The 14,410-nt window shown below is 32.6% G+C and overlaps 1 protein-coding gene across 2 annotated transcripts in view; it reads left to right on the plus strand.

Moving 5' to 3' along the window:
- Window positions 1-14,410, plus strand: part of LOC136989727 (RING finger protein 44-like) — a 77,032-nt gene that overhangs the window by 48,770 nt on the left and 13,852 nt on the right. For both annotated transcript variants that reach the window (XM_067287972.1, XM_067287973.1), the window contains 2 exons: window positions 9,894-10,125; window positions 12,851-13,219. In XM_067287972.1, coding sequence (XP_067144073.1) covers window positions 9,894-10,125; window positions 12,851-13,219 — 601 coding nt within the window. The remainder of the gene's footprint in view (window positions 1-9,893; window positions 10,126-12,850; window positions 13,220-14,410) is intronic.

The raw sequence follows: 14,410 nt of genomic DNA on the forward strand, positions 1-14,410 counted from the left end.
GTCCAAATGATAATGTTTAATATTATCAATTCACAATTCTATACTTTTTAATCATTAATTTGAAAAGGTGGTATGGATTTTCCTAAAAGGTTATAAAACTTGGCATCATCTTTGTAAATTAATTAATTAAATAAATCACTGCTAATTTCAGGAAGCCAACTTTTTATTAATTAAGAAATATTTTTGGTCAAAAGCTGACCTTCTGCTCACAATCTTATATATAATGGTTTAGAATAATATGGCATGGAGTATGGATTATTGTTGCCATTTAGAAACATTGTTATGGTAAGTTATAAATTTAGATATATTTATGTATTTTTTCAAATTAATTGTAATCATTTATAATGGTTTTTAATTTAATGTGAGAAAGAGTATTTTTTTTTTCCTTCTTAATATTAAAGAAAATTGTTACTTTGATAAAAATGATACCTTTCAAAATATGAAATGTTATGAATTCAAATATAAAATCTTTAGCTATAGCTGAATGTAATTATTACTGGACTAGCAGATAAGCCCAGCATTGATCAGGCAAAAAGTAACGATAGCGAAGATTAAGATTATTACATTATAGCGAATCTTACTCATTTTCACAGAATGCAAGAATTAGGTACCCCCTGTTTCCAAACTAATTAGAGAATTTTTAGATGGGTCTAAAAATATGTTCGATTTTTCACAAACATGCAAAAAACCGCATCTGCGCCTTGCACGTCGCTTTCTCTTAATACTTCCATTGTTAAGGAATACACTTCTTCATCCCCTAGTGGTACCCTACTAAAATGCAGTTAAAAACAAAAAATTGCATCTAAAATAGTACAGTAAGAGCTGAGTTCTTTAGGATAAGCCTTAATCATTTCAAAAAATCCCTTCTTAGTGTATGTTCTTGTGACGTACCCTAAATGTGTACTAAATTTCAACTTTCAACTCCTAACCATTTGGGCTCTGTGCTTATTATTATTATGTTGGGTTAAGTGAGATATACTTGGTTAACACCGGTGGCTGTGTACTATGCCGGACCAAAGTCAAGGCATAGTAACCAAAACAGAAATTAAAGAAGTGTATCAGTGTGTGTGTCTGTATTCAGGAATTTTCTCACAATATGACATGTATTCAATATAGTGGCCTTCTGTAGTGTGATGTATGTGTTTCTATTCAATTGTAATGTGCCCAGGCTTTTGTGTAGTGTGTGTGGTGTGACACCTGTAGAGGAGAGAACAACAGGTACAATAAGCACCCTATCCATCCTCCACAGATGCCTTATTTCCTGGGCGAGTTCTGTGTACTTGCTAATTTTTTCAGTGCATGCGTTTTGTATATTGTGAGTGTTTGGAATGGATATGTCTATAATGTATGTGATTTTATTGTGTTTGTCAATGAGTGTGATGTCTGGTCTGTTGTGGTAAATTGTTTTATCTGTGATTATGGCTCTGTCGTAGTACATTTTGTGCGTGTTGTTTTCCAATACTGTCTGTGGGATGTATTTGTAGTATGGTTCGTGGATGTCTACTAATTTGTGTTTCTTTGCAAGCTCTTGGTGTATTATATTTGCTACATGATTATGTCTGTGTAAATAATCTGTCTGTGCCAAGAGCTTGCAACCAGAGGTGATGTGTTGTATAGTTTCTGGCATGATGTGACATTTTCTGCATGTGTCATTTGTGAGTGTTGTATCTTTGAGTATGTGTTTTCTGTAGTTTTTAGTATTTATGACCTGATCCTGTATGGCAATCATGAATCCTTCCGTCTCCCCAAAGAGGCATCCCTGAGCTAACCAGCTGTTTGACGCAGTTTTGTCAACAAAATCCTGGGCCAGATCATAAGGATGCCTGCCATGGAGTGCCTTTCGAGCCCACAATTGCTTAATGGTGTCTATCCTTTATATATGTTGTGTTGTGTCCATATGATGTGAGTGTAAGTTTAATGGTGTGTTATTCGAGTCTGCTAGAGTTACTGCTTTATGTAATTGTGATGTTTCTTGTTTCTTGTAGAAAAACTCTCGCGGTGACTGTATTTGTTTGTAGTGAAGGTTAACTATGTCAATCAGGCCACGTCCGCCATCTTTACGTGGAAGGGTTAATCTTTCTGTGGCAGATTTAGGATGATGTTGTTTATGCTTAGTAAGTGTAGTTCTTGTTTTCCTTTGGAGTTGCTCAAGATCTGTGTGAGTCCAATGTATAACTCCAAAAGAATATGTGAGTACTGGGATGACATGTGTGTTTATTGCTTTAACTGTGTGTTTTGCATTTAATTGTGTTCTGAGAATAGCATTTAACCTACTTTGGTATTCTTTAATGAATCTTTGCTTTATTTGTGTATGTTCTGTTAGTTTGGCCTGTTGGAATCCTAAATACTTGTAGAACTCGCCCTCTTCCATGGATTCAATAATGTCTCCATTTCCAAGTGCAAAATCTTCTTTCTTCAGGATTCCTTTTTCTATGTGAAGTGTTTTGCATTTATCTAGGCCAAATTCCATTTGTATGTCCTTGGTGTATGAATGTGTGATTTGTAGGAGTTGATAAAGTTGTTTTTGTGTGGATGCATAAAGTTTTATGTCATCCATGTACATGAGATGTGACAGTGTAAACTGTGTTGTTTTTTCGTGTCTGATATTGTAACCATATTGCGTGTTGTTTAACATGTTGGATAATGGGTTCAGGGCTAAGCAGAACCAGAGAGGACTCAAGGAATCTCCTTGAAAAATTCCTCGCCTAATAAAAATTTGGTTTGTTTGTATGGAAGTGTTATGGGCCCTGAGATGTAGTGTTGTTCTCCAGTGCTGCATAGTGTTTTGAAAGAATGCAATGAGTGATGGATGTATTTTGTACATGTGTAGAATATGTAGCAGCCAACTGTGTGGAACACTGTCGAATGCTTTTCTGTAGTCTATATATGCCATGTGTATGTTTCTGTGTTGTTTGTGTGCTTGCCGTAGAATGACTGAATCTATGAGTAACTGTTCTTTGCATCCCCTGTGGTTTCTACAACAACCTTTTTGTTGTTCTGTTAGAATGTCGTGTTCTTCAACATGTTTGTATATTTTGTTTGCGATACAGGATGTCAATAATTTGTAGAGTGTTGGAAGACATGTAATTGGTCTGTATTGTGTGGGGTCTGTGGTATTGTTGTTTTTAGGTTTCATGTAGGTGATGCCCTGGGTCAGAAAATTTGGCATGTCTTGTGGATTGATGATGATGTGTGTTAGATGTTTAGCTAGTTCCTGGTGCAGTGATGTAAACTTTTTGTACCAGAAATTGTGAATGTTGTCTACACCAGGTGTCTTCCAGTTGTGTGTTCTGTTAACAGTGTATTGGAAATCATGTATGTTTATTTCAACACAGGGCATAGTTGGTATGTTGTGCAAGTTTCTGTTCTCCTCCTTGATCCAGCCTGCATCAGCATTATGCGTGACAGCATTGGACCAAAGAGAAGACCAATATGTTGTGAGTTCTTCTTCTGTTGGTGTGCCACTGTGCTGTGTATCAGTGTTTGCTTTGTTATTAATTTGTCTGTAAAAGCGTTTTTCGTTGTTTGTAAATAATTTATTTTGTTGTTTTCGTAGTGTACATGTTTTGTATCGTTTGAGTCTACGTGCTTTGGCAGCAAGTTTTTGTTTTAGTGTATCAATGTATTCTGTAATGCGTGTGTTGTGATGTTCGTGTTTTGTGTGTGTTTTTATTTTCTTGAAAATGTTTTTGAGCTGTTTCCTTAATTTGGGTGTTATGTTGTTTTTAGTGTATTGTGTCAGCCTGCCTAATTGCTGTCTAATGTCATTTATTTGTGTTTCTATTCTTCTCTGCCAGGCAGGCTTGTGATAGAATTGTGTTTTCTGTGTATTTGTCTGTGATTGTACTTTCAGTCCATGGTGTGTCACTACTGTGACTGCCCCAGCATAAACTAATGTATGAATGTCTGCGAGTGTAGAAATTGAATGAATGTAGTGTGGTAGTAAGTGAGTGTTTACATAATTTAGTGTTTTTCCTACTTCCTTTGACGTGTTTAATTTTGGTATTCGTGGTCGTTGTGAGGGATCTGTACCTGTATATTTAGTGAGTGTTTCCTGAAATATAAGTGAGAGCGTATTAACTAAATCCAAGTCTATGTTATCAGTGATGGACGAGGAAGTGTCTGTAGTATCATTAGTGGTAATTGTTGTATGTGTGTTATTATCAATGCTTGTTGCTGGATTATCCTGACAGGTTACATGATCTTCATTAATGTTAGATGTTTCTGTCTGTTGATGTATTTGATCAGCAACCTGTTGTTTGATAAGTTCAAGTGTTGTTTGTGGAATAAGGTTGTTGTGTATAATTGTTCTTTTTTGATCAACAACCCTTTGTTCAGTGACAGTGAAATGAGGATATTGTTGTGTGAATTTATGGTGTAGTTGTTGTCTGTATGCTGTCATGTTTGTTTCAAGTTTTGTGATCGTGTAATAAGTACGGATGATAAACTCGTTCATTTCTACTGTCCATTTCATCCGTTGGCGTGGTTTTCCAGCCTTTGTGGTCTGTGGATGCATTGCCACAGAAACACCAAGGCTGGGTTGGTTCCTCACATCTGTTGAGGGCATTGCAGTAGCCATGCTTGGGCCGGTGCTGCTTTCGCCACCGGTAACCAGGAGAGACTGTGGCCTATTTTTTCGAATGTGAGCCTCTGCCTAACCCACGAACGCGGACCTTGTTAACCCGGGCCTTGTTAACCCGGGCAACGTTCGAGCCGGTATCACACTTTGATCTAGTTATCACCATAATAAATATCTCCACAGAGTGTGGGTGTGGTCACTCTTAGCTTCATTTCTCCCCATAAACCTTACTGGCATGGGTGTCCCTACCAGGAGCTTGTGCTCCAGCCTGCATTGCCCTATGGATCAGTAAAATTACTGGGCTTTCCCACCACGACCAGGTGGTGACCATGGGAGAGTTATTATTATTATTATCAATTATATTTTAAGATATGTAAACACAATGGAATTTACTTACATTTAACTATTTGTTTCAAATTTAGATAATGTTAAATGAAAGTATTATGACAAATTCTTAAAGCAGAATAGAATCTTAATAGTATTTTGATTTATTTTAACTTATTTTTTGAATCTTTGTCAATTGGAAAAAATATTGGAGGAGAAATATTCAAAAATATCTAAGAAAAATTATAATGTAATTTTGAGTAGAGAGGAAAATATAAATTTATATTATTATATGACTGTAAATGTGACTGCTTATACAGGGTGTGATCATAAAGTTGCTCCACAGTGGGCAATGTGGCTCTGCCAAATGGTGATGTCATAACTTGGCATATAGGACATTATTCAACAATCTGCCACTTTAACAACATATCTCTGATTGATGATGCATAGTTTCTCATTATGTTTGCCATCAAGCAAAGAGTTTTTCTCTTAAAAGTTGTAATTAGGATTAGTGACATGTATACTGAAGATGTTAAAGAAATGTTTGCCGGAAGGTTTCCAGTGTCTACAGTTCTCTCATTGCAATACAGTGTGAGATCTCATCTGTAAGTTTTGATGAACTAGCTCTTTGCAGTGAAGCAAGAAGCAGTCATCCTAGTGTTTTAATGGGTGACAAACTGTCCAGATTTAATGACAAGATGTTGGCAAACTCGACAAAAGCCAGTTCTATCCTGACAAAGTGTGTGCAGGAGTTTAAAACCTGCAGATTCAGAAGGCATATTGCAAGTGGTTCCAAGATTTTATACAATGGAAAGAAATTGAGGTGTTCAACAGAACTTTCTTTATGGACAAGGCTTGGTTTTCATTTATTGAACATAATCAATTCTAGAACATTCATTTATGGAGTGCATGAGATACAGTTGCAGAAACTGAGAATCAATGTGTGGATAGCAATATTGAGAGAGAGAATTATTGGGCCCATTTTCTTCTAGGAAATAATTAATGCAGAATGCTACTGCTCAGAGATTCTTTACTTGTTTATTGAACAACTTGACAAAAATGATATACAGAATGGTTATGTTCAATTAGACTGTGCAACTACTTATACTGCTAGGAGTTCACTGACACTTTTGGGGAGAAGACAATTTTCAAAGGACTTTGACATCAAAATTTCCAGATATGACACTAGATTTCTTCTTGGGAGCAACAAAAGGAGCTGTGTACAAGAATAAAGCCCAAATTTTGCATGCACTCAAACAAGTCATATATCTCTTTAGTGCTTCCCTAAGGATATCTTAAGTGCAATGTCAAACATGTTCAGAAGAGTCTAGTTGTGTCTTCAAAGTGGAGGATAAAATTTCCAGCATCTCTTGTAATAAAGTCAAATATGTATTTACTTTCTTCTTTAACTGCACTAATTAATATTTCTGTCTCGACACCTATCAACCTTTAAAATGCAGCCTTCTAATTCTAATTCCAAACGTAGAATTAGAAGGCTGCATTTTAAAGGTTGATAGGTGTTGAGACAGAAATATGTATTTACTGTGTGTTTACTGTGTATCTGAAAGAAAAACTGCATAAAAGTGATAGGTGTGTCAAATGGGAGTTTATTAAAATCCGCAGTGACTCTTTCAAATTAAATCACATGGTGACTCTTTTGATGTGTGGCTGCCTTTCTGGAAGCTTATCCTGTTTTCCCCATCCTTTGCAGAATGACTTTACAATTGCCCTGTATAAATGTATTTAATTTGTAATACTAGCACATTTGAAATTAAGAAATTTTTACTAATGTTTTCATGTTTATAACGGACATCTTCAGGTATATAACGTAGAACAAAAGGGTTACATTAAAATTGAATGCATTTAAACGAATGATTTAAAAGTTCAATTTAAAATTGTTTCTGGAACAAAGTATGTCCACAGTTTAAAATCATTTTACATATACATTACAAAAAGATTTAAAATTCTTTTCTGAACAAATTACATATTTAGTTTAAGATAATTTTTTGTAATAACTTACAATAGGAGTTACAAACAATTATTTTCACACAAATAAATAAAAATTTAAAGTAAATTAGTAATGTAAAATTGTATCCACAAGGTCTAATGAGATGTATGAGAGAACTTTATGAAGGTTCAAAGAAAGTGCTCCAGGCAGTGATAGTGTGTTCGTTTCTTTGAAATGAATTCCTACTTCATTCTTAAGCACCCTATAGATTTTAATTGACTCCAAGTATTTAAGGTGTGTTCTATTGGAAACCCTGTGTAACAATCTTGTGTCCTGTAGATCAGGGGTGGCCAACAAATCGATCGCGATCGACCGGTCGATCACGATGCCAATTTTGGTCGATCACTCGCGATGTCTTGACTTAATGTGTTACACTTGTAACTGAACGCAACTCATAAATGTAACGCGCAAAAGCAACAATATGCATGCAGTTATCACTGGACTCTTAGAAAACACAGCTATTTAGCTTGAATATTTGATACTGTCATGCGGTAGCTTCTTTTCTTTAGTATTAACAATATTATTATTATTAATCAATATTATTTATCCACGGTGACAACGTTGAGTTTCAATTTTTCATTTGTTTAAAATGTAAGTACCTGTTCTTTATGTTTTAAATTAAATTATGGCTTTTCTTACCTATCTATTTACTTGATAAGTGAGCGTTTTCGGCAACAGACCTCTATATTTTTGGATTTTTGGAAATACGTCAATTGAGAAAAATATCCCAGTATCACCAAATGTAGCAAATATATTTATTCCTATTTCGGAACTACGTACCTGTGTGAATTGGCATTTTCATACATAAAGTTAACGAAGACTAAACATTCTGTCCTGACTGATTCCCATACTGAAGAATCATTATTATTATCTTTGTCAGGATATACACCTAATTATGTTTCCTTGTTAAGAGACTTGAAAACTCAGTCTTCCCATTAATGTAACGTAATAAAATAAATTCTAAATCTGTCTTTATCAGTAGCTAATTTAAATTAATAAATATTGATAATAATTACTCGCGTTGTTTTAATTCCCCTGGACGTGAGTTTTTTGGCCCGTTAAATAATTACGTTGTTTTTTACGTAGGTAGATATACAGGGTGTTTCAGTACAAAGAGCACTCCCACGAGCTATTGATAGATTAGCAAAAAATAAGTTTAAAAATCTTATATCATTCTTCCATGATAAATTTTCCTCGACCAAAAACAAATCGCGGAAGTAAAATCTTGTAATCAAATTATCAGCCGTACTGTGCAGTTTTATAACCACTTTTTCAAGTTTACAAACAAATAGTACCACAATTTATACATTGTAATTGATTAAAAAAAAATTATATTATATTTTAAGTTAATAAAAATGTATCTCAAAAGTGTGGAAAAATCAATTTTTTTTAGGTGCCGCCTGTACGGAATGAACTCATAACTGCAAATATCAAAAGTTGGGTCTGGAAATTTATTTTCTTTATGAGCTTATATCTTGAAAACTTAATAAGTGATTTAAAAAATAAAAAATAGTTTTGAACATATATTTTCCTTATCTACCCATAGCTCGCGGGAGTGCACCTCGTACTGAAGCACAGTGTATAAACATAATATGTATTTCACACCCCCCTCGCCACTTAGACTATGCTTACGACAACAAGTCGATCGCGACACATTTTTAAGATAAAAAGTAGATCTTATGTACACAAAAGTTGGCCACCCCTGCTGTAGATCAACATGTACATCCTCACATCTGGCATAAGTGGCTAAGGCTGTGGTTGAAAGCTTTCTTATGGTGTTTGTTCTCCTTCATTCTCATAGCTAGACTCCTTGCAGTTGCACCAATATGTAATTCTCCAATAATGTGTGGTTAAGTCTGTCATTGCACACAGATACTGCATAAATACCAGGAGAGTAAGAGTGAGATATAGTGTTTTTATCATTTTATCATCTGAGTGAAAAAATTGTTGAACATTGATATGCTAAATGAACATTAGTTGTTCTGGTGATTTTGCTCTAGATTTTAGGTAGTGTCTTATTATACATAATTACCTTCAGTTGTTTCTCCTGTGGTCTGGTTCTGTTCTCAGTCTGTAGATATTGTTTTATAAGTGTTTTAACCAGAGGGAATAAATATTGATGTTGTATTGCCAACGATGATTTTCTTTTTCACTCTCCTCTGAACAATGTGTGTGGGCCCTCTTTACTAGAGATCGAAAAGTGGAAATTTGTAGATGTAGAACAAAATGTAGCCATTTTGTAATGTGTTTATAGCAGACATCATCAGGTATATAACAGATGAAAACATTAATAAAAATTTCTTAATTTGAAGTGTGTTGGTATTGATATGTTGTGTATGTGTATTCTATCCCACTATTGGAGAGTTATTTAATTTGTAAATTGAAATTTTGCAAGAATTTTGAATTAGCAGAAGTATTATTGATTTATTTTGATAAAACATTGTTAATTTTTACCTTAAAAGTAATAATGATAATGATAGTTTGACACCTGAAATATCTTCTGTAGACAAAAGTTATTGTAAAACTTTTCAAGTAACAAACTCTAATAATGAGAAATTTTAAAACATTTTCAAAAACTTATTATTATATAACAAATTTTAATTTGTGTTATTTGCTTAAAAAAAGTATTTTAAATAGTAACAGTTCTTATTCCAAATAGTTTTTTTTAAAGCAGTTCATTTTAAGATGAATTGTTTTAATAAATTAGCTAAATTTACGTTTAAATTGTCTTATCAACTATTTTAAAACATTGTAATATATTCTAAAACATTTGTACACAAATGTTTTAGAATGTATTATTCATATTTGCTTTGAATATCTTGTGAAAAATCTAAATTGTAATCTTAAACAAAAATTCATATTTATTGTCCATTAATTTACAAATATATTATTATTATTATTTGTAATGTTATCATAACTAAATATTGACTAACATCTGTTTTTTTTTTATTAGTTGTATAAATAAATTTTTCTTTGTTAAAGTCCTACTACGAGGCAGACAAGGTTTCTTGAACGACCTCCCATGTGGCATGGAAACTATCCTCAAGATCATCGACCATTCCAACCTCCTTCAATTAATATTCAACACAATGGTGTTTCACATGGATCCTATCCACATCACACTGGTCTTTTACCACATCCTAATCAACCTCAACAACAGCCAACACCTCAAGTACAACACCCTCAACCTGCCTTTGCTTTTGATATGGGACAGGTAAGAACTATAATTCAGTAAAATAAAATAATAATAATAAATACTGTAATAATAATAATTACAGAAAATGATTACTAATATTTAATATAATAATATATTTCTATTAAAGTTGAATTTATGTAAACTGATATTTACAAAATGTGTAATTTATAAACTACAGTAGTCTCTGTAATCTGACATATATCAGATTGCTGAGTGTTGGATTACTGGATTTTTGAATAAAAAAAAAATAGAACTACAGTACATATGAGAACAAATCACTGTTTATTAATACAATGACTTAGTAAAACTAATCACATAGTATAGGGTACTGTAAAAAGTATTAAAAAAGAAAAATCTATATCTAAACTAAAAAGTTTAACTTTAAAACTAGAAAAAAAAACTTCAGAATTTTGTGTGTTGCTCTGCAGAGTGTCAAATTATTGGACATGTTGGACTGGCTAGTTAGGGACTACAGAAACTGTACTATATTTGATTTTCTTCCTTTGTCACAAATGTTTTTATTAGGAATTCATTCACAGTACATCATTATACATTTTTAGATCATGTGAAACACTTTTTTTTTTTTTTGCAGATTATTAGAAAATTAATATCTAATTTTTCAAACAGAAAAAACTAATCTATTGAGCTAATTAGACTTATTAAATGAATTTATTCTGTTCAAACTGAACATTGCAATTTTAGTAAGTTTCAGAAATTTAAAATTTTGGAGAAGTGCTGGCAATCATTATTCTGAAAAGAAATAAAGTAATCTTCCAGCTGATTTGGAATTAGAATAAAAATAAAGAAGAGAATGTAGTAGGATCTGTGATATTTATTTATGCAGAATGAACATGAAAGTAAGAGTTATGAATTTGTTAAAGAAAATGGAAGTGTTGGTTTTATCAAAGGGGTAAAAAATTAGAAAATTATTTGAAAAGGTAGAATCATAGAATATAATCAAATAAGATATAAATATTTTGCAGATTTCTTTTTATTACAAAAAATGATTTAGGAGTAGGTTTTCCTAACAGCTATTCATTTTGGAGAAAAGAGAATAAGAAAGATTGAATAGAAATGTAATTATATTTCGGGAAGGTACTATGTTTATAAAAGAAGAAACAGTGAGAACTGTGGAAGGTTTGTTATGTCAGAACACTTATATTTGTCATTAAGAAGAGATTCTGACAGTTTTTTTAGTAACCTTAGAAATTGCACATAATTGAAAGTACAACCGTGAGCGCTGCTGTTTTTTTCTGGAGATAGTTACCTTTGTTCTACGACATAATCAAAGTGGAGTTTCAAGAACAACCTCCAGCATTTTGACTTCACCGTGACCTTTCACCATAGAATCACCGTACACCTTTCTTAGCAATTTTAAAATCTCCGTAGGTGTTTTACCTAAACACTGACAAAATTTAATGCTGGAGGTTGTTCTTGAAACTCCACTTTGATTACGTCGCAGAACAAAGGTAACTATCTCTGGAAAAAAACAGCAGTGCTCGCGGTTTAATCACATGACATGGGTGAAATTAACCTGAACACGTAGAGGTGGTTTGGTAGAATCCATTTCATACGCTGTAACTTCAAATACATGCTTTTGTTGTCATATATTACTGCATTCCCCAAACTTTTGGATCATACCATGTATAGTTCAAATTGCAAGTAAATTTATTGTGTCGCCACTGCGCTGCTCGGTATAATGCGGTTCACCTTATAACGCATGTGTTGTTTCCCGCCCGACATGCGCGTTATATCGGGGGTCCACTGTATTTAAATTTGTTTCTAATAATTTATAAAAATTAGGAATTTAATTGGAATTTGCAGTTTTCTATACAAGAGAGTAATTATAATTCATATTTGGTACTAAAAAATATCAGTGTTTATTAAAAATATTATTATATACTTAAATCCAATGTCTTGATTTAGTTCAGAGTAAATTTGGCAGATGGTAAATCTAATTTTAGCGTAACTTTTTATCTTTTTAGGCTATTGCTATGTATAAGGTAATATATAAATAGGAAATAATGCAAACGGACATTTAAGTATAAATGTTAATTGTGGAGTTGTTCAGTGTCAAAAGAATTAACATAATAAAGTTAACTTTAAATAGTTATTGTTTTGGATTTGGTATTAATTTTAAAATGAAATGAGAAGTTCTATAAATGTTTTTTTCTGAAATCTGATATTTAAGTTTTTAAATAACTTAAATATTAGATTTTAGAAAAACATATTTTGATTGATTAATATACTATAAATACTACAGTGGCTTTGTGAGACCAGATTGACTGTCTGAGAGTTCTCTTGTGAAATTCTTGAAACTTAACTTCAATTTAAAAACCTTTTTACAGGCCACCAATATCACAAAGATCTTATTTCTAATGCATTTCACAAAATATTGGTGATTTTTGAATATTCACTCCATGTTGATTTTTATAATTTTAAAAGCACTTGTAAAGGATTATTATATAATTCCTAAGTCTTGCCTTTCATCTAATGTTTTATTTATTGTACTTTTACCTTTTATGTAAATTTAAAATTATTTTACCTTTTATTTTAATATTTGTTTGGGGATTTTTATTGTTAATGTGGGAGGAAATCCATTATCATGGATTTTCCTACTGTAAATAAGATAAATGTGAATCTGGCTCCTATATGTAATACCCAAGAAAATACAGTATATTATTTCATATTGAAGTAGTATTGTTTATTTTCAAGTAGTAATAAATTTGATTTCTTTTATCAGGTTTCTTGTTCTGTGGCTCCTTCGCTCTCCCCACAACCTCTCTCTATATTTAATACTCCAAATAATGGCAATAGTCGAACAGCTATATATTCTCAATATTATACATACGGAGAACCAACATCTCAAACTTGTGCAACTGCAAACATTGCTGCAACACATCATATAGCAACTCCTGGTTTTTCTTGTGGTTGTAACTATCCACAGCCTCAGCTCCTACCTTCACCACATCATCCTCCACAACAGCCATCACCACCATTCATTCATCCTTCTAGTCCCCATGTACAATCCCGTTTTCAGACTCAGGTAGCACCTGTGCCATCACCCATGGGACAGAGGATGCAATATTTAACACCACCTCATATACTGCAAGTAAGTAAATTTTTTATTCGTGAAATTAGCAAATTATTTGGAAAAAGTCAAATATACGTCAGTAAAATTTTGGTGTATAAATAATATATTGCTGTAAATGAAAATTAAGACTTAGGGAAATATTTGATTCAAGATAAGAATTGATTTTGTTTTTAGGTACATTTTTAATTATTTGATAGTTTCTAATAAAATGTCTAAATGTTTTCTATATCCCTCAAAAAAATGTAATTGCTTTATTTACTCTAATATTATTCTAGAAATAGTTTGTTTTTAATCATATGAAATTGTATACATATTTAATAATTTAAGTAAAATTCAAAAGTTTACATGCATTTATTTTAACTCTGTTAGAGGGTTTCCAATAAGATCTATCAGATTTTGTTTTTATAATAAAACACATTTAAATTTAAAAAATTTTGAATATCTTTACTTTAACATACAACATGATTGATTATAATTATATACAAAATACAAAATCGGCCAAATGGTCTCTGTGGCTCTTTTTGCACAATGCCCCCTGCTGATTTTTGATGATGATGATATCACATGATTGTGGCTCAGTGTTGCCAATGACTTATTGAATTTTGTCTTTGATCTCATTGGTGGTTTGTAGATTGTTGGCATACATATTACCTTTCAGATAGCCCCAAAGAATAATCTATCAGTATCAAATTGTAAGATCTTGGCAGGCAGTCACTGCCACTGAACTTTGATTGGATCTTTGTTTCATTGGCAGTATGGAATGTTGCTGTACTTTGTTGGAACCACATCTTATCCAAATTCCATATCAATTTTGGCCACAATGAATACTATCACACAATGTGATAAATGACCAGAGTCAATTATCATTGTGTGATAGTATTCATCATGTAAATGCTTGGCCATTGTCTTTTCAAAAATGTAAGGCTAATCACATCTGTAGTCCATAAACTGTACTAAACAATAACATATTGTGGATGCATTGACTGTTTTTGACACTCTTTGATTTTCACTGTTCCAGATTCAACAATTTTGCTTGTTAGAGCAGCCTTTAAGATGGAAACAGGCTTCATCATTGAAAATGGTTTTAAAAAATTGTTAACTGCTTTGTTTTTAAGCACCCAATCAATATATATTGCTAGAATCTGTTGGCTTCAGTTCCTCTAGTAACTAAACCTTGTAAGCAGGTAGAACCAATTCTTTCATTAACTG

The sequence above is a fragment of the Centruroides vittatus genome, unplaced genomic scaffold (genome assembly GCF_030686945.1).
Source record: "Centruroides vittatus isolate TY-2023 unplaced genomic scaffold, ASM3068694v2 scaffold_752, whole genome shotgun sequence".
NCBI lineage: Eukaryota > Metazoa > Arthropoda > Arachnida > Scorpiones > Buthidae > Centruroides > Centruroides vittatus.